Consider the following 27,139-nt stretch of genomic DNA (forward strand, 5'->3'; position numbering starts at 1 on the left):
CAGATTTAAGTAAGAAGTTGCTCCCCTCCGTATTTCAGCAGTTCTCTGGCGATGTTATGAACGCCAACTGCTTTTTTATTTTTCTGCTCTTTGATGGCTTAAACAACTTCAGCAAAAGTTAGTGGTTCAGCAAGCGACTCATTCGGCGGCAGAGGATGGATACGCCTTATATGCTCAAGATCTGCTGATCGATCTACATTGAGCAGGTGGTTAAAGTGCTCTGCCCAACGATCAAGTATATCCTGCTTAGCAGTGAGCTTTTGGGAACCATCTAGGGATCTTAACGGAGTGCAGTTTTTTATGGAAACGCCAATCAACTTACGCATTTCTTCATAGAAAGCGCCTAGTTGGTGGGTATCTGCAAGCCACTGTATCTTTTTTGCCTTTTCAAGCCACCATCTATCTTTCATCTTCCTCGTTAATTTCCTTAAGGAATCACCACTACTTCGGACTTCTTGACTGGATTTATGATTTCCTTCATCACACTTTATGAGTACACGATGCTGTTTGAATGCTTCAGTTAGGGCCCTATCATTCTGGTCAAACCAGTCCTCGTTGTTTCGTTTTTTGAATCCTATGGTTTCCGTAGCCACAGTCAGTACGGTGGATGAGATCTGTTTCCATTTTGATATTAAGTCACCTTGCTGGGCATCAAACACATCTAGCGCATCTGTTAGGCCTTTCTGGTATTTTTCTTGAAGATCTTTACAATCCAGTCGATCTAAGTTGAGAGATATCGGTTTAGCCCTGCAGGGTCTTCGTGGTTCACGAAGGCGGAGTCTCAACTTAGTTACCAAAAGCCTGTGGTCTGTCCAGCAGTGCGCGCCGCGCATAACGCGTGTGATATGCACCTGGGAGATGTCCCTTCGTCGCGTTATCGCGTAATCGAGGAGGTGCCAGTGTTTAGAACGCGGGTGCATCCAGGTGGTTTTGAATTTGTCGCGAAGCCTAAACAGAGCGTTTGTGATGGTGAGGTCGAATTGGGCACAGAGTGTGAGTAGTAATTGTCCGTTACTATTAATATTCGTGGTTGGGTTAAGTCCCTAATTGAGTTCTGCCTCGTCTGGTTGGTAGATCAGAGGGTTGAGTAAGACACGGCGTTCGGATCTCCTCCTCCGAGCCTTTTCCCAAACTATGTTGGGGTTGGCCTTCAAGTCTAACCAGATTCAGCTGAGTACCAGTGCTTTACAAGAAGCGACTGCCTATCTGACCTCCTCAACCCAGTTACCCGGGCAACCCCCGGGATACCCCTTGGTTAGACTGGTGTCAGACTTACTGCCTTCTGACTACCCGTAACGACTGCCAAGGATGTTGAATGACAGCCGGGACCTACAGTTTAACGTGCCATCCGAAACACAGCCAATGGTGTCAGCCAATGGTGTATATATACAGTCATGGACACATAATTAAAGACACCCCCCGACTCGAAGTGAAATAAATAGTTATGGTACTGACATGAGCTTAAGCACGGTATAAACTGTAGTGTAATAATTATTAAAACAAACATTACAATTGTGTTCTTTAAATTAAGGACAAAAAATATTTTCTTTCTTTTATACTTTAGATATAAAGCTCTATGGGAAATGAACACTAACTTTTGTAGCTGATACTTGGCTGGTCAGCTAATTAAAGACAGTTAAAGCCCAGTTAAGAAAAAAAAACGAAAGATACAAATAGTTGCCATACTTTTTTTTAGAAGTGAGTAAAATACTTATGAAAACTCGAATTAGGTAATAATTTAGGTTTATTTCATTAAAAAATTTCATTTTAGTCCTATCAATAAGACTAGAACAAAAATTCTGGTAAGTAAAATGTTTTAGGCTTATTAATATTATATTTTGACTTACGGATTTATTCATACCACTTGATCTATAGTAAGGACATGGTAATAAATTTATTATTAAAGATTTCTTATCAATGGCACTAAAAAAGGCAGGGTTTGAGAACAACTCGAAACCGACCCCAAGGAAAACTTGTCCGCAAAGAGACTTTAAGGCGGTGCTATAGGCAAATAGTGAACCATTTACATGATTCGGTACTGGTTTTTTTGGAAGTCATCTGATGCTAAAAGGACGACAATTGTGTCTGCAGAACTTTTAGACTACAACCGGGTCGGGAAAAGCTGTAAGGCATGGGTATCGGAAAATGTTACTTTTGGAAAAGCACCGCGTGTCCATACTGTAGTTGGGTATTTCTATCAAATGTGAAAGGTGCAGTTAACAAGTGTTCAAAAATGTATTTTTTTTTCTCATTAAACAAAGGGATACGAATAATCCTAAAATAATGTATCGAAATTAGTCGCCTCCAAAACATGAGATAGAACCAAAATACACTAAGAAAGTTCTCAAACATAGGAGGCGAAAAAGTAATAGTATGGGGCTTCTCTTCACTACTTGGTGTGGTGATCTTTTAGAAAGATATTATTAAAAATAGGCGAATTCAAGTACTATAATATTTTAGAAATAGCATCTTGTTATATGCTAAGCGTAATTTACCTTTATTTACTCTTTGATCGAACAACTTATGATGGTTGTGGTTTGGCCCATCGCAAATTTAATAGAAAAAAAAACTGGTGATCGGCCAGAAAACACAATGGCGATAAGTCATACATGAAACATTGATCAATTTTACACAGATTTTTATGAAGCATGGAAGAAAATTCCCGTAGCGACTTAAAACAAAACTGACCGCTTGCACGCTTAGGGATGTCGTGCTGTCATTGAGGTAAAAGGAAATAAACCAAATATTAGTATTCATTAGTATGCTTAGTTACAGTGTAGGGAATGTTGTTATAGAAAAATATCATCAATAATATTAATAATTTGCATTTCTTCCTCTGAGCAAATAGTGTCTTTAATTATATGGCCAGGCCACGTTATGGTTCATACCGCTCGAGATTCGGATAAAGCGAAAAAAAACTTGTCGCGAAGGATCACTGAAGATAGTCTTTAGTTTTAATATTTCACAATGCCCTCTTAAATATTTTAAAATAGAAAATAAAGTTCCAGTAGCAATCAGAAAAAAGAAATGCAGATGAAATGCGGCAGCAATTTAAGATTCCAACAGTGTCTTTAATTATGTGTCCATGACTTTATATGTATACATATCATCCTCCGAGCCTTTTTCCCAAATATATATTTATATATACCCGTTAGATCCTCGACCCTCAAGAACGGCAGAACAGATTTGGCTGAAAATTGGTAGGGAGGTAGCTTAGAGCCAGGAGAAGGACATAGGATAGTTTTATTACAAAAAATAAAAATAAAAAATACAATTTATTCCGGACATACAGCGCCATCTATTGTTCAAACCAAAAATCTGCCGGATGCCACTATTCCACGCGTACGAAGTCGCGGGCAAAAGCTAGTATATATAACGGGTGATTTTTTTGCTGGTATCTTTTTGGCAACGCTGTTTTTGACTCATCACGCATGAATCGTGTCTTGTGTCATTGTCAAACTTGTTCAGTTTGGTCTATAATTTAACCATGAATCGACTTACGAACGAACAATGCTTGTAATTATTGAATTTTACTATCAAAATGCATGCTCGGTTAAGAGAGTGCATCGCGCACTTCTTCCAATTTATGATTTTTTTTTGCCCAAAATGGAAGAATTGGAAATGCCTGACATGTGGTTTCAACAAGACGGTGCCACATGCCACATGGCACGCGAAACAATGGCCCAATTGAGAGCCGCCTTCGGTGAACAGTTTATCTCACGTTTTGGGCCCGTCAATTGGCCGCCTAGATCGTGTGATCTAACGCCTTTGGACTATTTCTTGTGGAGCTATGTTAAGGCTCATGTCTACAGGGATAAACCAGCAACGATTGACGCACTGGAAGCCAATATTGAATCATTTATTCGTAACAAACCGGCTGATATGTTGGAGAGAGTGTGCCGAAACTAGGCCTTGCGAATGGGCCATCTAAATCGGAGCGCGGCCAGCATTTGCATGAAATCATCTTTAAACATTAAATTATATTGATCGTTCTATCGATTCCAATAAAAATTTCATCAACTTTTTCAAATTTTTTGTGTTCTTTTTGAAAATCAAATCCTATACCTCTTAAAAAATCACCCGTTATATACCTAATAAGTTTATTTTAACTTTTTAAAATTAATGTAAATGTTATGGACCAAGTGATAAATTGGGCAGTATACATAATGCCCGGTCATTATGAATAATGCCCAATATGAGAGTGCAATTTGATAATAATTATTCAAACAATCAAATTGACCGGGCACTATACATATTGCCCATGACCTTTTGGGCAAAGTAATACAAACATATTTAATTTCATTTTTTTATTGTTATTGACATTTAACTTAAAATGTACTAAATATAACACACCCCATATCAATTGACAGAGCATAGAAGTAAGCATGCAACATGCAGCAAGCATGGCTTCTGTCACGGCTCCGGCGCTGCGGGGCTCCGGCGGTCCCATGCGAGCTTATCGTCGCAGATAGTTTTCACGCTCACCACCGCAGCTTCGGCTTGCTGGCCGGCTCCGCCGGCCAGCCTCAGCCGCGGCGGCAGGCGCTGAAACTACCTGCGCCTCAGCTCGCAGGCCGCCTCGCCCCTCTGTGCCTAAGCGGTTCTGAATTGCACTCTAGGGGTAGGGCAGACAAGACTACGTGGAGTCGGTTTTGCAGCGATTCGTTTTCGTCACTAAGTTCAGTTTTTAATACAATGTTTTGAATCCAAATTAAATTCTACCATAAAAAAAAACGAGCCAAGAAAAATTTGGCCGAGTTAGTAAATTAGATGACAATTGTCCAATTAATAATTTTGTGGCTAGACTTATAATTTCCCATTAAAATAGAACATATAATTTAAAACAATAATCATAAAATATGTAGCAAGTAACAGTATTTGTTTATTAGAACAACTGCCACCCTCGCACCGCATAAAATATAGCTTTATTATCAAATTGCTCAACTATCATGTAGCAATATAATAATGCCCGTGCAATGTGAGAAATAATGAAGTTAAGATAGTTATTAATCACTTGGCCCGATAAAGCTAGACATTATTCATAATGCTCGGGCATTATAAATAATGCCCGAATTAATCACATGGTCCATAACATAAATATTTCTGAACTTAATTTGTAATTTAAAAGTATTCTTATTTTTTGAACTAAGTATACATATTTTATGATCCTTATCATATCTTCTTTCAATTCAAGTACTCGGTAAACTACGGAACCCTACAGTGAGCGTGACCCGACACGGTCTTGGGCGGTTTTTAATTTCCACTTGGTGATATTGATGAGAGATTGTCGGCTGTCCGCAGGTGGTGGTGCAGCGGCTGAGCGCGGGCGCGGGCCGCGCGCTGCACGCCGACGGCCAGCGCGCGCGCGTGCCCGACGTGCCCTACCAGCCCACCGTCAGGGAAACTATGTGCTTCCACGCTATTACCATGATGAAGGTAACTCATTCTTACATTCTGCGCATATCGTCCCACATTACTGCTCTTAGGGACAGCTTACACGATTTATTGCTAAATTGCGCAATTTTACAGATTGTGCTTTATTTACCGTAGGCATCGATTTTATGTTAAGCCGCGTACGCACGTACGAACAAATTTGTTGCGTTACATGATATGCAACAACTTGGTTCGCACGTGCGTACCACTATCGAACATCGAACACTCTGTTCGTCAAACATGTTCGCGGCGATCCTTGTAGTGTGTTCTGTATGGGCGGTGTTCGAAGCGCTTTAATAACTTTACAATCGACCACTTCCAACGGCGCCGTCATGGCTACTAAGATAGAGTTCACGACTGTTGTTCGCGAACTCGACTCGAACTATGTTTGCGTTCGTGTTCGAATATGTCGTCCATACGTACGAACCAAATGTTCGGGTCTGGTGTTTGTGTTCGCTATGTTCGTGTTCGTACGTGCGTACGCGCCTTTAGAGATAAAGCGATTTAATTGATCGTCTAGGGGGCTTCGCCCTCTGACATACTTCGAGGATTCACAGGTACTTTTACTCGTAACTGAGATGAGTAGGTAGTCAAATCAAATCAAATCAAATTGTTTTTATTTCAAATAGGCCTTTGCAGGCTCTTATGAAACGTCAAATTAATTGCACGGTTCCAAAAAGTTGGTCTCATGGAGAAGAGCCGGCCGGAAGAAACATAGACACTCTTTTGAAAGTAAAATTTTCACAAATATTCACACAACAATAAACATAACGATAGTAAGCTGATAAAATTATACAATGCAACTGAAAGCTAAACAGCGAATCAATACAATCCAAAGAGAAAAGAAAAAGACGTTTAATTGCCAGGGAAGCCACACATAGAGAGATGAGTTATCGCCATATAATATATTTATCGTCAACGAAGTCTTGAATTTTATAATAAGCTTTTTTAATTAGGGTGGATTTTACAGTGTTCTTAAATTTTATATCCGTGAGATCGGTTACACACTTAGGCAGCTTGTTGTAAAAACGGACACAGATCCCTAAAAACGATTTATTCGATTTAGTTCTGAACTACTAGTTTGTGCTTGTTTCTTGTATTAATGGAATGTATATCACTTTTAACAATAAACTGATTTAAGTTTTTGCGTGCGAACATTATATTTTCTAGAATATAAAGAGAAGGAAGTGTAAGTATTTCTTTAAATAATTCTCTTACAACGATATATACATCAACGTCATGGTTTACAAGGCAATGATTTTGTGTTATAGGCTTATCAAGACTATTCGTTCGAGGAGCTCCGGCTGGCGAGCGAGTCGTGGAGCGACGGTGGCGCGGTGGGCGGCACGTTCGTGCACGGCGGCTGCATCCCGGCGGAGCGCGTGCCCGTGCGCGAGATCGCGGACGGCTCGTACCTGGCGTCGTGGACGCCGCGCACGGCCGGCGCCTACATCTGCCGCTGCACGCTGGACGGCCAGCCCGCCTCGCACGAGGTGACGCTGGAGGTGGTGGAGAGCGCGGCGGCGGCGGCGGCCGAGCGCGCCGTGCAGGCGGGCGCGTCCCCGCCCGCGCCGCCGCGCATGCGCCGCTTCCTGGCGCGCCACAGCGCCGGCCTGCGCGTGCGCGCCAGCCCCAGCCTGCAGGCCGAGGAGATCGGCCGCGTGCCCTGCGGCAGCAACATCGACTTCCTGGAAGAGGTAACTCGACCTGCTCTCTCTGTCTGTTTCAAAGCATGTTTTGTAATTGTTGGCCTTTTAGCCCGGTCAAAATAGACATATGAAATAACAAAAATTCCCACAGAGCTGATTTTTGGTGGAGAGCTAGATTTGATCATTATAAATAAAATACTAAAAGTCCCCATCGATCCCATGTGTGCGTCAAAAGTTATTCGAGGTCAAATGTCAAAATTTTAGGTTTTTTGATTTTTTTTCGAAAACGGTAAGTTTTATCAAAAAAAAACATCAGACCAAAATTGTAGATCTTTAAATTTTCTACAAAAATGACATTAACAGTTTTCTCCTAAATCTTACCATTTCTGAGATATAGCGATTCAAAGAGTCACACTATACATGATATGAACATATAAGCCACGTACATGCGAGGGCTGCCTTTAAGTTGTATCGTTTGAAATAAGTACAGACAATCTAATAAGTTAATACCATTTATTGTTTTTCAAAGAATTCTCTGCGATATTTAATGCACTTTAGCACACATTAAACCCAGTTCTTGAAACATTTATTCCATTCTAAAGTGGGGGTAGTCAAATTGGCCGATTTGTACCTTCCTTCCAACTCCAGTCTTCTGGATAAAAATGGAAATGTCGAAGGAAAATAAGCGTGCGATACTTTTCTACAACTTTAAAAGCGCATTGTCGCGACTTCAGCGCTTTAAAAAAATTGTTCTGTGTTTAATGATGCAGAACCATGCCTTAGGACTGCAGTACGCTCATATTTAGGATTTAAAAGTGGGCAATCTAGCCTTAGAGACAAGCCACTTGAAGGTAGTTCAAACCCGATATGACCCAAGATAATATCGAGGCTATGCGGCAGTTAACTTACCGTTTTCGAAAAATAATCAAAAAACCTAAAATTTTGACATTTGACCTCGAATAACTTTTGACGCACACATGGGATCGATGGGGACTTTTAGTATTTTATTTATAATGATCAAATCTAGCTCTCCACCAAAAATCGGCTCTGTGGGAATTTTTGTTATTTGACCACTACTTTTATGTCTATTTTGACCGGGCTATTTGTAACAGGTGGCCAGCATCTTTATGTAATACGAACTGTAATAACGGATAAACATGTTTTTGAAATATGAAGGAAATCTTTATGATATGTTAGATTGATGGCCTGCTGCCCTAAGTAGAGCTTAACTCGTACAGTTGTATAATGTTAGCCTTATGAGAAAAACATATGTACTACACCTGTCTATACAAGTTTAATTTGAACATTATCAAGCATCGTGTTCTATACAATAAATAATATGATATTTATATAAAAGGTTGATGATGTGCTCTATAGTAGATAAGTAATACTATTTCAATCTTAATGTCTCGAAACCAGTGATTACTTAAAAAAAGCCTTGAGTAAGTTTTATTAGATGCGGTGTTGGAAGTAGGTAAAATGTAGTGTACGACGCGTGTTGCAGATCGTGAACAAGGACGGCACGTGGGTGCGGCTGAGCGCGGCGTCGGCGCGCGCCTACACGCCGGCGCTGGCGGAGGTGGCGTGGTGTCTGCAGCACCACCGGCAGCTGGACCGCGCGCTGCTCGTGCCGCTGCCCGACGCCGACTGCGCGCCGCCTGCCGTACAATACACTGCTTACTTACCAACATAATACACTACAACGCCGATTCACCCAATCGCCAATCATCTCAATCGGTTCTGAGCCTAACATAAAAACGAAAAGCTAATCAATTTTTGTGCGTATTTTGTATTTTTCTTAAGGCCTGATTGGATTGACACTTAGGGGAGACCGGGGCAAAGCCGTATAGCTAAGGGTTTGTGGATGCTGATCAATAATTTTAAAACACAGATGTACTAAATCAACATTTATTTTTAACCAGTCTCATAAGGTACGCAATCACAATATTTTAACTTAGATTTAAAGGGTAAATTGAAAAAAAATAGCAAAAATAATTCTTCTACTTTTTACGGTTTTGCCCCAGGGCATGGACAAAACCGTATACCGTATGAATTTCGGCACCTGATATATTCGAGCGGCTTTGAAGTACCCAATAGTCCCATTAAACACGGCTTGAACAGCTTTTTTCATGTTTTCAGTGTCCCACGATTGTCTATTAGTCGTCCTTTTATAATCAATTTTGACCCATACCATTGTATGTGCGTGTATGGTGATTGTCTGTCATAGACACATTTTTTCTTAAAGTCTCAATATCAATAAATTTCGCAATAAACCTCCTTTTCAAAACTAAATAATTTTCTGAAAAATCTATAAAACAATTATTTTTAGAAAGAAAATCTCTACCTAAAATTAAATTTTGATTAATATTTTTAATAATTAGAAACTTATGGCTGAAGAAACAAGAATCTATTAATAAATTTACCGATGCTTCTCCTAAAATTGTTAAATCAGCACCAGAAACTATAGTAGCAGAATGGTTCGTGCTCTGTTTGGTGCTTTGAATGTTGAGTTTTGTTGCAAACTCCTCAGATACACAAGAAATCGAAGGTCCTGTGTCCACTAACGCCCTGTACTCCTGTTGAGCAATCAGAACATTAATAAATGGGCCGGTCTCACCAGACGTATATTCTACTTCTGATCCAATCGCCAGCAGTTCCACCGGCTGCTCCGCATGCTGCTCCTCATCATGCTGTTCCATCTCCACATCTTTGTTCGGCTGCGTTTCTTCCTTTACACTAGTAGCAGTGCTAGATCGTTCACCTTCCATTTATTTATCGCAGCAATCATGCGAAAATGGAAAAGGAAATCTTCAAAAGAAACGTCATTGACGCCAGAAAAAAACTCTATGTCTTGGGACATCTTTCACACACTAAATTAATTAAAATTTCACTTAGTGCTTTCATGCGTGTTCCAATATCTCATTAGAACTTATTTCAATCCCAGGAATACTTCATCCAGGCTTTTCTTCTTCCCGTCTTCGTAACAGACGGTGACACCAAGCGACTTTTTCGCGTGACCTGAAAAATACTTGGGGGCTTTGGTGTCGGCGCCTCCACCAATTTGTAGGACCGGGAGATAATTATCTTACTCAAAATGAAAAACTGATTCGATATCACGACGTTTATTGTTTGGGCTCGAGAGGTGAAGTCACATACTTCAATATAAAAACTTATTCTATAGAACAAATCCAATATAAACTCTTTTGCAAAAAAAGCGGGCACCTATGCGAAATCTTAGTTTTAAGGACTTTACGTGTATTTCAAAGGGTTTTAATGATTATAGTATATTTCTAGATCAAAAGGGTTAGCCAAGCATGCGTGAGAGTGTATTCTAAATTTGAATTTTGTACAATTGCTAAGAAATTGGTTAAACCTTGTTTTGGACTAATTGCTGGCAGAAAGTTCGTCTGTGTTTTGAAAAGTTTTTGAAGTGATTTTCAGAAAAATTATAATGCAGTTTTAATTAATGATTAATGTACCTTTTTGATAGATCAAAACATTTTTGAAAAACTATGCATATTTGATAAAATTTTCACCTGCTCTAAATGGGCTATACTGATGATTGATGACAATGTTAAGAGTTTCGGTATTTTAGTGTAAAGCGTTCTATTGTTTAGATATTGTACCCACGTGTTTTAAAATATCGCTTTCTCATAAATGCACACTATTTAGAGGAGCATCAGTACTCTGGGCTGCGACAAAACCAATTTAAAGTAAGCAGTGCCGATCACAACTCGTCTCCTATCAGACTTTGACATTTTTAAAAGTCTTGAAATTCTACAAAATACAGAAAATAGCGCTTAGACTGTGAGAACGAGGTCTTAAGGCCTCGTAATCACTGATTTTTAAATAACCTTGCCTCTTGGGAAACCCCGTAGACCTCTGAAGATCTATGAGTCTGAGCGTTCAAAGAACGGGTTTTCATCCCAGGGACATTTTATTAAATAAACATGTTTGCTCCGAGGTTTTCTGGAATCTACAGCAATTTCCTGCTTAAATCATAACAAATTCGCAAACTGATATTTTTTTTAAGAAACATACGTTGGCCAATAATAAAGAATTCATGACTCCCTTTCAGCTAAATCATCGTTTAGTAAACCGACACCTATGGAGTTATCGAGAGCTTCAACGCGGCAATAATTTGACTTTCTGGATAGCTTTGACCTTCCTCGTCATTTTTCATATTGTTAATTTAACATTTATAACAAAATTTGGTATTTTTTAGATGTCAAAGTCTGATAGGAGACGAGTTGTAAACGGCATTGCTAACTTTAAATTGGCTTTGTCGCAGCCCAAAGTACTGATACTCCTCTAAATAGTGTTTAATTATGAAAAAGGGATATTTTAAACCGCGTGGGTACAATATCTGAACAATAGAACGCTTTACACAAAAATACCGAAACTCGTAACATTGCCGGCAATCATCAGCATAGACCGTTTAGAGCAGGTGAACATTTTATCAAATACGCGTAGTTTTTCAAAAATTTTTTGATGTAACAGGAAGGTACATTAATCATTAATAAAAAGTGCATTATCAGTTTTCTGAAAATCACGTCAAAAACTTTTCAAAACGAAAACGAACTTTCTACCAAGAATTAGTCCAAAACAACGTGTAACCAGTTTCTTAGCAAATCTACAAAATTCAAATTTAGAATACACCCTCACGCATGCGTGGCTAACCCTTTTGATGCTAGTAACATACTACAGTTATTAAAACCCTTGGAAATACACGTGAAATCCTTAAAACCTAGATTTCGCATAGGTGCCCGTTTTTTTTGCAAAAGAGTGTATTTAAAATGATTGTCCGGGCAGTACCAAATATATCTAACGAATAAAACCTTATAACAAAAGAGTTTCTAATTAAATCCTACATCTCTACAGTACACACATCAAAAAAAGTTTGCGATCACTTCGAAATATTGAAATTTTTTTTGTTACTGTAGATTATATTATGATTTTTTCTTCTTTTTAGATTCTCTATTTAAAAATAAACAATGATCCCGTTGTTTTTTCATATAAAAAGGCTTTCAGTACTAGCTTACGCTCATTCAGAAATCTGATTTAGTCAATCATAAGCGATTCAAGATATTTTTCGCGGAAAGTTGTGATTGAATAAATGCCAAGAGGATTATCAGAGATTTACGAGCTAGAATAGTAACTTTGAGGGAAGAAGGATACACCACGAGAGTAATAGCACGCAGACTTGCTATATCCCAATCCTGTGTCGTGGCTACGTTGCAGAGGTATCACGGAATGGGGAATTTATTTTATTTATTTATTTTATTTATTTATTTGAATCAGGCATCTAAGACCCATAGAAAAATACAATACACAAATATTATAACATTAAAACATACACTAATACATATTTTATATAAGTAACTTAAAACTAATGCACACGAAGTGTCGGCGTCGTGTTACGCTGCGAGGTGTCGCGTAGCCATCCACGGAACCTCCGATAGACGACACCCTTCGGCCAAAACTCTTCCTTGAGGAATGTCTCGATGTGATGAGTTGAAACTCGCACCATGAACGAATTGAAGTTCGTATTGTGGCGCGACTCCAACTTCGCCACCCTCAAGGTCCAGTTGGTCTTGGACCGGACATACTCCACGATCTGCTCCACCGTCGTGGTGTGAGGTTTAGCTGACCGACCCCGCAGCGGTCGCCCAACTGTTTTGACAGCTGCCCAAAAGCGCTATATTAGATTGCTGGCAGCCCGTGATCCAACAGTCAATGCCACTAAAATAAAAGCAGAAGTCAGGGCCGCCTCTGGGCTTGAAGTTAGCACGCAGACCGTTCGCAATTCCCGGCAACGTCAACAATGAAGATTGCAGTGGGCTAGACTTCGGCAAAATGAGAAGGTGAGGACGAAAACATGTGGCAAAACTGTCTGTTCGATGACGAGCCCAATCAGCAATCATCCAGATAACCGACGTGTCTGTGTCTGGAGAAGACCAGGCGACCGAGAAAGACAAAGAACTGCCGCTGGAACAGTCCAACAAGGCGGAAAATCGGTGACCTTTTGGGGTGGCATTATGATTGGAGCTAGAACGCCTTTGAGCCCGTACCTATCGGGGCTTCATGACAGCAGACATATACAAAGCAGTTGCTATTGATGATATCGTCAGACCATTCCGAGTAAACCATGGGCACTAATTTGTAGTGGTCGATGATAATGCGCCCGCACATCGAGCTCAACGAGTCAATGCTGCTCTTGAAGAATACGATATCACACGATTAGACTGGCCTGCCGGCTCGCCCGACTTAAACCCAGTAGAGCACGCGTGGGATGCTCTTAAACGAGCAGCATGGAACCGTGAGCCACGTCCCTAGACAGTTCCAGAGGTCAGGGAAGCCGGTATTGAAGAATGGGATAGGTTACCCCAGGAAATGCTGGCTAACTTGATCCTCAGCATGCCCAGGAGGATCTTCGCGTGTGTTCGAACCAGGGGATGAGTTATTTTATATTGATTTTACACCTTTTAATAATAAATTGTTGTTTAAGTTTAATTAAACAGTCTTTTTCTTTCTATGAAATTTCTATCACAATTACATTTTGTATGTCTCTACCAGACCTCGGGACTATAGAGTCCCGGATTTTTGGAAGGCGAACGTGGGGCCGAAGCCAACACGCTGAAGCCCTTTTGAGACAACTTTAATGAAATGGTGACACAAAACCGACGATTATCCCTGTATACACTATAGAAATGTACCCAAGGACAATCCCCGGTTCTGTGCTAAACTATTGCTAACTATGGATGAAAACTACTTGGGCTATTGTGATGGGATGCTAATGGACTAGGAATGGGGAAACTACGGGAACTATGGCACCTGCCGATAACAATGTAATAAATACACGTAAAAATGGCAGGTGGAGACTCGCCAACTCACTTACTGGGCCCCCGGGAATCAGTCACTGAAAAGCAACAAGAGGGCAACAGGTACATGAGCGGCTGAGAAGGGTGAGGATACCTCGGCGGACTTTAAACGCAGATCACGCGCTCCCTGTGGGTCCAGCATCACCGGCCCACTCGCCACTTACCACGAGGCACCTACCCTCCGAGCATTGCTCTAGCGACTCCACTCTGACCGGCCGGTGAAGGCAAGCCAAGAGGCGGGAGACCTATCCCCCGTCATGCTTCACTCCGGCAAGCCGGAGATGGGGGACAGTATACTCTCCCTGGAGCACTCGGATATATAGCCCCGCGGGGTCGCTACTCCCCGTCATCCGCCTCAGATGCCCTGCGGGGCACAACTATTATTAATGGTTCAAATTTTTTAATATAAAAAATAAAAAAATGTTTTATATTTTAATTTTAAACAGGGTATAATATTCCTATTTAAAGAAAGCATACAACGTAGACTTTTTGTTGATAAAGTTGTACAGACGCAGTTAAAATTACATTATTTAAAGCGTATTGTACATCACTGTACACGGGAGCTCTGTGGGCTAACTATACTCAGAGAACATACAATGCTCTGCGGGTACAATTTAATAACGCGTTCGGCACGCTGTTGCGGCTTCCGCGTTTCTGTAGCGCATCAGCCATGTTTGCTGATACCATAGATGTAATATACTAAACAAGATTGCACACGCTCAAAATATATATTTACGAAAATGAACTCTATTCCAACGAAATAAGGTACTAAATTGGTTGCATAATACACAGAGGCAAATCCGAGCCGAGCGGGATAATTAGAACGGAGGCTGTTTGTCTCTTTCTAACACCTTGCCAGCATAAAAAAATGTTATGATCAACAGTTTTGTCTTCCCAAAAAAACAATTCAATCACTTATATTTTTATCTTATTTTAACAATTGTAAGTCAACAAATTAATAGATAGATAGATAGATAGATAAAACATTTATTCAGACAAACAAAAATCACAATCGCATTAATTTATTCGTATTTATTCTTAAAACATGAACAACATAAATTTTTATTTTGTTTTATTTTTATTTTCTAGCGGTAACCCTGAACATTCTTGGCGCGTAATCAGCATTTAAAATTTTGTTTATATTTTTTGTATTAAATCAATTTAAACTATTAAAATGGTGAAAAAGTGTTGCGTTTATACTTGTAAAACTGAATCCTATAGTGGTTGCAATATATCGTTCCACAGGTTAGCTAATAATAACATATTCGTAAATCAAACAACTCGTTGCCCATGAATTCTTGTAATGAGTCAAAATATGGGTGATGGATTTTAAAACTGTTGTACTATTGTTATAGCTTCCCAAAAAAGTGAAGAAAGGCGACATAAACGGCTCAGCAGTCTATATGTGAAGCAAAAATACAAAAAATAATAGTCTTCACTTCGAATCTCCCTGCTTTTATACTGCTAATTCCCGCTAATTATTAAAAGCCTATATTAGTATTTTAAGGTCACAAACTGCGTAAGTTAAAATTTCAAAACCAATCTGTGTTTAATAATCTTAGCAAATTCGGATTTGTCTCACATAGATTAATCTCATAGTCACCCTATTAGAAAGGGACAGACTTCCTCGGTACTAACTATTTCACTCGGCTCGTTTTTTGGGTAAAGATGCGCAGTCCTGTTTACTAATATTATGTCTATCGCTAGGGCTGCCATCTCGAATTTCACCAAACCCGGACAAACATTAAAAAAACCCGGACATTTGGCGTAAATCGTATTTTTTCCCCGAACGAGTACGATTTATTTAAACAAAATAATATCTTATTTGTTATCCATTTACTATTAACATATACTTAAATTAAATGAGGTGCTTTCTTACGTGAAAACTGTCCGGGACACTTCTTGAAACCCCGCCCGGACGGTCCCCGGACGGCCTCCAAACGAGGACAAATCCGGGGAAACCCGGACGGATGGCAGCCCTATCTATGGCTGATACACACACAGATGGCTTTGCAGCAATATGGCGTAAGAAGACCGCATCCTTCATCAGTCGGTTGCGTGGAAGTCGCCACAGCATCTTGAGTGCTATAGCCAATAGACACGACTGCCCACTTATGTGGAAATTAGTGCAGGGACTAAGTCCCTGTTTACTATTATATATTAATTGTATTGTGTACCTAATGTATGGATCTCAGTTATCTGAATAAAGAAGTTTATTATTATGAAAGTTAAATTTAAAGAATTATAGGAGCTTATGCTATTGATCGCAAACTGTTTTAGATGTGTGTATGCAATAAACGATATGATATGTGTGTGCAGCAGCGCGCGCGGTCGGACGGCGCGTGGGGCGCGCGTGACGCCGACGCCTGGCCGACGCTGCTCGACGAAGGTAACGAGCCTTGCTTCTCCCGCATTCCATGTACTATACTCCACTTTTAGCTCATAAATATCAACTTATAGCTTATAGCTAAGGTTTGAAAGGGCCCTATTGTAAATGTTTTAGAAGCTGATTTTCCCATTGTAAAATGTAGGCATATACTACATGTATAAATGTCAGGAAATATACACTCTTTTGCAAAAAAAACGAGCACCTATGCGAAATCTTAATTTTTAGGACTTTTCGTGTATTTTAAAGTGTTTTAATGATTGTAGTATGTTTCTAGCATCAATAGGGTTAGCCAAGCATGCGTGAGAGTGTATTCTAAATTTGAATTTTGTACAATTGCTAAGAAATTGGTTAAACCTCGTTTTGGACTAATTGCTGGCATGCTAGGCATAGCAAATGCACTGAATTGTTTCAATAATGTAAATAATCTGAGAGGCTTTCTTTTTGTTAATTAAAAACATGTTCTCAAGAAGATGACACATGAAATGAATTATTAATTAAATGATATAAATTAGTTAAATGATAATTGCACCAAGGTTAAAAAAACATTGCACCGTTTACTCTATTTGATTTGGTTCAAGAAAGTATTATTATTTTACAAATTGTTTTCAAAATCTCTCCGGACATTCAATAATCTAACTGACTTCTTTTCTCCTTTTATTTCATTTTTATTCCATATTTTCTATTTAATAATTGTTGATGACAAATCCGTTTCAAGCGCCATCTAGGTATCATCTAGGAAAATAATAAAAAAGATAATCCCTCATTTCCTTTAAAATGTTTAATTTTACCACAGAAATATCCTGCGTAGAAGACAGAAACTTCCCGTATGAGCAAATACAGGTAAGCTTAAAATACCTCAATTACCTTAATACCTTTATTTACTAGTTATAATAACAAATGGACAGAAGTACAACTTGCTTTGTCTAGTGAGTAGATGCACTGTTCATGAAGAAACTGATCTGGTGGACTTTAAACCGTCTTTTAAATGAATTATCAGCCGTTCCTCAGTTACATATGGTGAGGATGACAAAAGTACCACGATACCACATCTGGAAGAATGTGTAAAGTAACTCGACGAACTTCCATACCACCTTTTTTAACTGTTTCATACAGTTCCTTACTAATCAGAAAGAAACAAATGTTACAAATTGAAATAATAAAAGTGCAACAGATCGGTAACAACGAGTTACTTTTGAACGTTCAGTTTACTAACATAGCACTTACTCGCTAGATATGGGCTCCTGGTACCTACTTCTACCGGCCGATTAATAATAACAAAGGTTAACCGGCTCTGTCTCTACAATAATATTTCATTTATTTGCTATTTCTATTAACTTCCCTATTTTATAATCGTTCAATAATGGTTGAACAATGCACATGTCTCATGAATGTCAGGAATATAATAAAAAATAACATTGATTTTACATAGTTGCCCATTCCAAAAAGTAGCCTCCTGTGCTGAATATAGACAAAAGACGACAGACAAGAAACTCCAGGGTTTGATATTTGTATGTACCTATTGATTCATACAATAATAGCTGCGAATAAAATGTGATCATCACAAAAACACAAAATGTTTGAGTTGAAAACATAAAATGCTAGATGGTGGCAGGCACGTGATGTTTGAAGCAGTATGAATGTGTTCGCAGAGGGAGGAGTGCGCGTCGGCGGGCGCGGCCGAGCCCAGCAAGCGCAGCCGGCTGCTGCGCGCCGACGTGAGCTGCACGGCCGCGGAGCCCAGGTAACCACGCTCGCCAGGCGCGCTTGCCCTCAAACATACTCTTCCAATTGCTTCATACACATCCGTCACTGCAATGCTTTCATAAACATCTGACTTTGACGATGACCATGTCCTGTTACAATGGCCGGTGCGCAGACGCAGCTCGCGGCGCAGCAACGGCAACAGCGACGACTGGTGGTCCCCCGGCCGGCAGCGGCTCGGCGACAACGGCGACGCCAACATCATTCTAGAGGTCTGACCATATCACTGCGCTACTCAAGTTTTCTCCAGATAAATTGCCACATGTGATATTCAACCGAACATTCGTAATTCTCGTGGTTTTATAATTATACTCAAATGTTCGATAATTGACGTTGTTTATTAACGGTATGAGTCGGCGGTTAGTCACGATTATATCTATCGAGTACCTTTTAACGCTATTAGGTAAGTCAAGCAAAACTTCAAGATCAAATTACAAAATTATTATTCTATTACAAATTGGCAAAAATTATAATTTGAAAATAAAACTACTTTTTATTTAATACTAATAATTAAAACAAATATCAGTTTTATTGTAAAATAATTTTGAATATCACTTTATTTTTTATCGGTCGACAGAGTATCTATACTTATAATTAATCTGTAGAGAGGTCAATGCTGTACATTAAATATATTTCCAAAATATCTATCAGAGGGTGCATCACTAAGCACCCTCTGATGAAATAAATATAAATCGTTTCAGTTTGCAGGTGAGACAACCCGAACATTTGTGCTTTTGACAACGTGTCAAACGTGTAACATGATAGTGTTCGTAAAAGTATGTCGATGTAAGTAATGCGAGCGAGTTGTGTGTTCTAGACGGAGATAGAGGCGGAGCGCGCGGAGGGCGGGCGCGTGGCGCAGACCGGCACGCAGACCTCGCCCGAGCGCGGCCTCGCGGTGCGTGCCTCGCTCCGACACACGCCTACCCGCAACCACTACACTACATTACGTCTATGCTAATGACAGCTCACACTCTCAATTTTACATCACCAACATAGAACAGTTCACTTGTTATAATACTATAATAAAAAGGAAACATTTTTTGTTTGTTTGTATCATAAAATTTCGAAATTAGAAGCTAGGTATACTTAATAGTACCTATCGTACATATATAGTATCCCCGAGTAACATAGGATCTGGATATAGAAAGTCACAAACATTGAAAAGTACATAGGTGTGTTGGTTTATGCAGGAGAGCGGGCGTCGCAGCCCTAAGAGCGTGGCGCGGTCGCTGCTGGCGAGCCGCGCGCGCGCGTACCGGCGCGCGGGCTCGCCGCCGCCGCTGCTGCCGAGCCGCGCCGCGCCCGCGCCGCCGCCGCCGCGCACGCACGCGCTCAGCCCCGGCCAGGCCGAGTGCCTGCGCGCCGTGTTCGCCGCGCTGCTCTGGCACGAGGGTATACTGTTCACCCATCTACACTGATACCTTTCTAATAAACATCTATCTTTCATAAACTGTTACAACCTGTTTCCTAAAGGAACTTGCTTCAAATTAAAGATGATCTTGCTCGTATGAGTTTATTGAAGAGACTTTTTTACATTTTTATTTCTTTTCCTAAGTGACAAAATAACATTATATCTTGAAGATTCAATATAGGTAATACTAACTTATTTGATTCTGCTACTTCCCTAACACAACCTATTACAAAATAATTTTCTTTATAAATATTTTTTATAACTTTGATGTTACTCAGTAGAACTCTTACAATGAAGAAGAATGAAGACACATTTAGGGTCCGTCCACACAGACCGACACGGAGCAAATTCTTAACAAGTTGAAAATCAAATACTCAGTATTTTGTAGTAAGGTTTGATGTTTGTGTGAAAAAAATGCGCGCCGATGCTCTCCGAGCCGGTCTATGTGAACCGACCCTTAGATTTAATTAGTCAGATAAATAACAATACATTCATAAACTCGGCAAAAATAAATCTCTCTTCTGGCGCAGTCAGTTCACTTTGAACTTTGAATCGAAAAGTCAATGGATTGAATAAGACGGCAGATAACAATAAGTTAGTTGTATGTCGTTGGCGCAGGGATCGTGCACGACGCGATCGCGTGCGCCGCCTTCCTGAAGTTCCACCCGGCGCTGCCGAAGCAGGGCGCGCGCGTGGTGACGCGGCCCGCGCCGCCCGCCGCGCCGCCGCGCCACCAGCGCCACTCCGTCGAGGTCTCCAACGCGGGTCAGTGCACCCAATATCTGCTCATGCGAGGACTCGCGCATATAAGCGTCTTAAAAACTACTGTCTTTTTAACACGCTTATAATAGCAAAACCGACCATCACCACCGAACCCACTTTTCATCATGTAAACATAAAATCTTAATGGCTGCTCCATTTATGAAACAATACTGATGCTTTATTGAAAAAAATATATATCGTTATGCATTCTGTGTTCTGTTTTAGTATTGTGCAGAATGTAGTTGTGTATGTTTCTGATTGCATTGGCGGTGGTGCCGGGAGCAGGGCTGTATCTGCGCATCCACCCGACGACGCTGGAGTCGCTGGCGCGCTCGGGCGCCGAGGCGAGCGCCAGCCGGCTGCGCAGGCTCGACTGCGACGCGCCCATCCGCGAGGAGGACCTGCCCGGGCCCAGCACCGAGCCCCGTGCGTACCTACTCCTCGCTAACTAAATACGTTTATGCTAACAAATCTCGCCAACTACATAATTATAACGACTACTAAACTCAAATTGTTGATATATTCCTTTTGCGGTTTAGGTAGTTACCATGCCTGCGTGTAAAACGATTGGTAGTTTTTACGTATCATCATCAGCCTATATGATACGTAAGGTAATTTGTATGAAGGATACACTGTTATTGAAGTTAAATAAACGATGGCAGATGGTAGTTGACGAGTTGTTAGTTGGCTAGTAAGATATAGTGTGTATGTGTGCAGCGGGCGCGGCGCGGTGCGTGGTGAGCGTGCTGCCGCCGGCGATGCGCGCGCTCGTGGCGCTCTGGGACGCGCTGTGCGACGCGCCGCAGCTCGGCGCCGCCACCGACAGGTGACGCTACCGCACGACTACACCATCAATATATGTCATACATCTACTACATAGTGCGAATGAAGCCTAAACATTTGCTTTGGATACGTGAGCCCGTTCTCGACTTATAAAATTACGACGTAAAGTGCAAGTTTTATAGGTACAAAATGTAATTAGTGATTCGCGATAACCCACCTGCCTAGCCTTTTCCTAAAGTATTGGGGTCGGTTTCCAATTTTAACCGGATGTAGTTGAGTAATCAGTATGCCACATGGAACCACTGCCTACAATTAATCCAGTACCTGGTTCTCTAATACTTCTTGATAAAATTCGTCGTCTGACTTTCTGACATCCGACTACCCGAATCGACTGATAAACATATTGAAATGAAAGCCGGGCCGCACTCTATGATCCTAACGATTTGTCATTAATTGAATCTCATTAACTATTAGATTGAAAAAAGAGGAGAAGAATGAAAATGAAGAGCCAAGATCTCACAGCGGTATTCGTAAGAAGAGAGATTGGAATACCAGAAGCGGCAAAACACCATATTCTGGTAACTAGTGAAATATCATTGTTTCATTTTTTTTTTGGATCCAATTTCACCGACATTACGATAAACACTGTTTATCACAGACATGCACTTGTTTAATTAATCACTAAGCGAGAAATTTCACGAATTGAGAATCGCCTTGTAGACAACCTTAAGGGTGCGTCCACATCTGGCGAATGTGCCGCGAATGTGCAGCTCGCGAGCCGTTTGCGACCTGCCCGCGAGCTGCGCGCGTGCAGTCACTGCAATAGTCTGGTGCGCCTCTTTAGCGCAACTCACGCAAGGCTCGCATAGAGCGCGCGAGCGGCGCGCGATCTGCGCGCACTCAGTTCTCGAGCTTACAGTTCCGTATACTGGCTCAGTACTATCGGAGATGTCAGACAACACTAGTGTTTTTAATATAATATCTGCATCATTAGCTATTATATTACTGATAAAAAGGAAAAAAAAGAGACAACGGCGTTAACTTAGCCTCCAGTAATCAGAAACGAACTGAGCGAGTAAGTTATGAATTATTTAATAACTAGCGCGACGCGCGCCGCTTGCGCGCTGATCGCGTACGGGCTCGCGGGCAGGTCGCAAACGGCTCGCGAGCTGCACATTCGCCAGATGTGGACGCACCCTAACGTGAACTTGGGCCGTAATTTGGCAACAATTAACAACGGTTTGTAAAGATGAAAGGCTCATGATGTGATTGGTATCCACGTTGCACCGTGTCGGTGTCAGTGAGCTTGTGTCTGAGCGCAGTGGCGTGCGAGCTGTGCGGCGGCGCGCACGTGGCGCCCCCGCTGGCGGCGCACATGCGCGCGGCGCACCCCGGCTGCGCGGCGGCCACCGCGCGCGGCTTCGACCGCGCCGGCGCCTACCGCGCGCCCTCGCCGCCGCCGCACCACCACTACTGCGGCCAGATGGCGCAGGGTGAGTGCCGCCCGCACCCTCGCCCCCACCACGCCCCCCCGCGTCCTCCCGTCCTCACGTGTCGCTTGTGTGCAGCGTACCGGCAGCTGTGGTACATGTTCTGCGAGAAGTGCTTCGACAAGACCATGAAGGCGGCGCCGTCGCTGCGCCAGGGCCGCGCCAAGAGCCGCGCCGAGATGGTGGTGTGCGCGCGCGCCGACCCTCCGCCAGACATCGACCACAATATCATCAAGGACAACGCCGTCTTTCTGCTCGACCTGGCGCCTCTCACTAATCCGGGTATGTCTCACGCCCAACTCTGGATAGGTAGCCCATTTTGTTTTTTTTTTTGTGATCTACATAAAACTGGTCAGAGGATAGATGAGGTATCTGCCGTGACGTGCTGATGGATGCACAACATAATGAGGTTTTGTTGGCAGAGCCGCCGAGCTCGAGCGCGTGGGAGAGCGGGGCGCGCGGGCCGCCCACGCCGCCCGGCAGCGTGTGGCAGCCGGCGCCGCCCTTCCAGTGCCTGCCCGCGCTGGGCGCCGCGCCGCCCGACGCCGGCGCCGCCGACGCCGCGCGCTACCACTCGCTCGGCCGCCCCGTGCCACCTGCGCTCGCGCCCATTGTAAATATAAGCTTTTTTTATATCTCTTCAACTAGTTCTTTGTAAAATGCACATACATATATTTTTGAAAAATATTTTTTATGCGTCGAGACTGGGGGACTCGGTCGAAAGATCGAGACGTGTGGAAGCAAAATATTGAGGACTTCGCCCAGCAGTGGGACATTATAGGTTAAGAATAATAAAGATAAATGTGCATCCTAAGTGAACGAATCGCCACGAGAAAACAACAATCGGTGAAAAATTCTTTGTTGCTTGCGGCACCGTCAGTATGGAATGGGCAGCTGGAATTTTTGACGTTCATAAGTGCTTGTAAAGACCTAAATGAAATGAATGTGTTACCTTAGAGTTTGTATGTGTTGTGCAGACGTGCGCGGGCGGCGCGGAGGGCGGCTGGCGCGTGCACCGCTCCGTGTCCATGGGGCAGGCGGGCGCGCGCGACCTCAAGCACGCCGCCAGCCCGCCCGAGCCCGCGCATGCGCCCACGCACCAGGACACGCTCACAGGTCTCTCACACACTCTCACACACTACACGTTACCACTCGGCAAATGCTCAAATGACAGCCGGAACCTACAGTTTAACGTGCCATCCGAAACACAGTCATTGATGTCTAAGATTTTAGAGTTACTTTCGCATTTATAATATTAGTTTGGATTAAATAATTGTCTTTAATTTATTGTTCATCTACATAAGTTAATTTAATGGGCCACATGTCAATTCGCACTAATTTTACGTGCACGAACGGACCAATCGCGACTTTTTAACAATAATTATCGGGTTTGTCGTATTACATACAGTCATGGACACATAATTAAAGACACCCCCGACTCGAAGTGAAATAAATAGTTATGGTACTGACATGAGCTTAAGCACGGTATAAACTGTAGTGTAATAATTATTAAAACAAACATTACATTGTGTTCTTTAAATTAAGGACAAAAAATATTTTCTTTCTTTAATACTTTAGATATAAAGCTCTATGGGAAATGAACACTAACTTTTGTAGCTGATACTTGGCTGGTCAGCTAATTAAAGACAGTTAAAGCCCAGTTAAGAAAAAAAACGAAAGATACAAATAGTTGCCATACTTTTTTTTAGAAGTGAATAAAATAGTTATAAAAACTCGAATTAGGTAATAATTTAGGTTTATTTCATTTTAGTCCTATCAATAAGACTAGAACAAAAATTCTGGTAAGTAAAATGTTTTAGGCCTTTTAATATTATATTTTGACATACGGATTTATTCATACCACTTGATCTGTAGTAAGGACATGGTAATAAATTTATTATTAAAGATTTCTTATCAATAGCACTAAAAAGGCATGGTTTGAGAACAACTCAAAACCGACCCCAAGGAAAACTTGTCCGCAAACAGACTTTAAGGCGGTTTTATAGGCAAATAGTGAACCATTTACATGATTCGGTACTGGTTTTTTTGGGAGTCATCTGATGCTAAAAGGACGACAATTGTGTCTGCAGAACTTTTAGACTACAACCGGGTCGGGAAAAGCTGTAAGGCATGGGTATCGGAAGATGTTACTTTTGGAAAAGCACCGCGTGTCCATACTGTAGTTGGCTATTTCTATCAAATGTGAAAGGTGCAGTTAACAAGTGTTCAAAAATGTATTTTTTTATCATTAAACAAAGGGATACGAATAATTCTAAAATAATGTATCGAAATTAGTCGCCTCCAAAACATGAGATGGAATCAAAATACACTAAGAACGTTCTCAAACATAGGAGGCGAAAAAGTAATAGTGTGGGGCTTCTCTCCACTACTTGGTGTGGTGATCTTTTAGAAAGATATTATTAAAAATAGACGAATTCAAGTACTATGATATTTTAGAAATAGCATTTTTTTATATGCTAAGCATAATTTACCGGTCCTTAGCGCTTTCCAAATTAGGAAAGTTCTGAAAAACACTGTAAGAGTAGTAAATAGGACTCTTTGATCGAGCAACTTATGACGGTTTTGTTTTGGCCCATCGCAAATTTAATAGAAAAAAAAGTGGTGATCGGCCAGAAAACACAATGGCGATAAGTCATACATGAAACATTGATCAATTTTATACAGATTTTTATGAAGCATGGAAGAAAATTCCCGTAGCGACTTAAAACAAAACTAACCGCTTGCACGCTTAGGGATGTCGTGCTGTCATTGAAGTAAAAGGAAATAAACCAAATATAGTAATAATAGTACTCATTAGTATGCTTAGTTACAGTGTAGGGAATGTTGTTATAGAAAAGTACCATCAATAATATTAATAATTTGCATTTCTACCTCTGAGCAAATGGAGTGTCTTTAATTATATGGCCAGGCCACGTTATGCTTCATACCGCTCGAGATTCGGATAAAGCGAAAAAAAACTTGTCGCGAAGGATCACTGAAGATAGTCTTTAGTTTTAATATTTCACAATGCCCTCTTAAATATTTTAAAATAGAAAATAAAGTTCCAGTAGCAATCAGAAAAAAGAAATACAGATGAAATGCGGCAGCAATTTAAGATTCCAACAGTGTCTTTAATTATGTGTCCATGACTGTATATACTTCATCGCATTAAAGACTATCACTTCGAAAAACTGAAATCTTTTTTGTTACTGTACATTATATTATGATTTTTTCTTCTTTTTAGATTATTTATTAAAAAATTGGAATATAAAACAATGACGCTTTCAGTCCTAGCTTACGCTCATTTAGAAATCTGGTCATAAGCGATTCAAGATATTGTTCGTGGAAAGTTGTGATTGAATAAATGCCAAGAGGATTATCAGAGATTTACGAGCTAGAATAGTAACTTTCAGTGGCGGATTAAGAGTATCCGAGGCCCTAAGCACAGAGCCTGTGTAAATGGAAATAGAAGATTGAAGAAATTGACCGAGCGAAGCGAGCGTGATGCACATGTAGTTTCAAATGCGCGAGCGAAGCGAGCGCGAAATTTTTTTCGGACTCGTACGGAGGTAAAATTTATCCCAAACGTACTTAATTTTTTGTTTGTTGACAAATGCAAAAACGAAGGCACATAGTTTCTGAATACGCGAGCGAAGCGAGCGCGAAATTTTAATTATTTTTATTATAGACTCAGAACCAAAATTACGTACAATGTAGCCCAAACGTACTTAACTTTTAATTTGTTGACAAATGTAAAAACGAGGACATATAGTTTTTGAAAACGCGAACGAAGCGAGCGGGAAATCTTGATTATGTTTTAAGACTCAGAACTAAAATTTCGTAAAAGGGCTACATTTCAAACCTTCATTTCTTTCTGTTGGACAAGTAAGATGGATAACGTAAGATCGACAACAACGTCCGCGGACTTAACCGGTGGTCCGCGGACCACTTGGAATGCCTCCAGGCACCACCAGCCCACCACCACCAGGACCACAGGGGCCCGATTCTCCTAATTTTACTTAAGTGACCTTCGATTGACGTTCGACTCGATTCGACTGAGACCCAATCCCGACTCGATTACTATTGAAGCGGTTGTGGCATTCCGCTATTTTTTCTTTGAAATAAACGTTTTTATTCTTTTCTGTCATTCAATAATGAATCATTTTGTCTGCAAATGATTTACGATTGCAAAATGATTGTACAGCAAACTACCGTATATACCAAAATCATCAAAATAGCAGACCAATCGCACACCAATCAAATGTCAATCGAATACGATTGGTCTTTTATTAGTGGCAGAATGCCCGATATGATTAAAACTGCTATTACAATCATATTGCGATTCGATTCCTACTCGATTTTGACATTATTAATTTAGGAGAATCGGGGCCCTGATCTAAAGCATCCAAAATTTTCGGATATGTTTGTTATATTGCACTCGTAGTTACAGCGTGAGCTTCCCAACGACTGTACGATAGCAACTTCGGAACGCTATCGTTGCCTATTAATTCTTTGCCCAACGATGAGTAGAAGCCGAAAAAAAATTGTATAACAACTGCACAATTGAAAAAAAAAAC

The 27,139-nt window shown here is 41.1% G+C and overlaps 1 protein-coding gene across 8 annotated transcripts in view; it reads left to right on the plus strand.

The window, feature by feature from the left end:
- Window positions 1-27,139, plus strand: part of LOC110381715 (E3 ubiquitin-protein ligase MYCBP2) — a 180,219-nt gene that overhangs the window by 106,129 nt on the left and 46,951 nt on the right. For 7 of the 8 annotated variants that reach the window (XR_010276861.1, XM_049837168.2, XM_049837178.2 and 4 more), the window contains 17 exons: window positions 5,302-5,436; window positions 6,705-7,130; window positions 8,587-8,745; window positions 16,283-16,352; window positions 17,146-17,192; window positions 18,002-18,093; window positions 18,229-18,325; window positions 18,931-19,011; window positions 19,307-19,508; window positions 20,146-20,292; window positions 20,575-20,715; window positions 21,007-21,115; window positions 21,547-21,650; window positions 22,395-22,565; window positions 22,641-22,844; window positions 22,985-23,175; window positions 23,540-23,678. Coding sequence is in view for 7 of the 8 variants with exons in the window: in XM_049837168.2 (XP_049693125.2) it covers window positions 5,302-5,436; window positions 6,705-7,130; window positions 8,587-8,745; window positions 16,283-16,352; window positions 17,146-17,192; window positions 18,002-18,093; window positions 18,229-18,325; window positions 18,931-19,011; window positions 19,307-19,508; window positions 20,146-20,292; window positions 20,575-20,715; window positions 21,007-21,115; window positions 21,547-21,650; window positions 22,395-22,565; window positions 22,641-22,844; window positions 22,985-23,175; window positions 23,540-23,678 (2,515 nt within the window). In the remaining variant the exon portion in view is untranslated. The remainder of the gene's footprint in view (window positions 1-5,301; window positions 5,437-6,704; window positions 7,131-8,586; window positions 8,746-16,282; window positions 16,353-17,145; window positions 17,193-18,001; window positions 18,094-18,228; window positions 18,326-18,930; window positions 19,012-19,306; window positions 19,509-20,145; window positions 20,293-20,574; window positions 20,716-21,006; window positions 21,116-21,546; window positions 21,651-22,394; window positions 22,566-22,640; window positions 22,845-22,984; window positions 23,176-23,539; window positions 23,679-27,139) is intronic. The other variant, XM_049837190.2, reaches the window with a different exon arrangement.

Source organism: Helicoverpa armigera, chromosome 1, assembly GCF_030705265.1.
Source record: "Helicoverpa armigera isolate CAAS_96S chromosome 1, ASM3070526v1, whole genome shotgun sequence".
Taxonomy (NCBI): Eukaryota; Metazoa; Arthropoda; class Insecta; order Lepidoptera; family Noctuidae; genus Helicoverpa; species Helicoverpa armigera.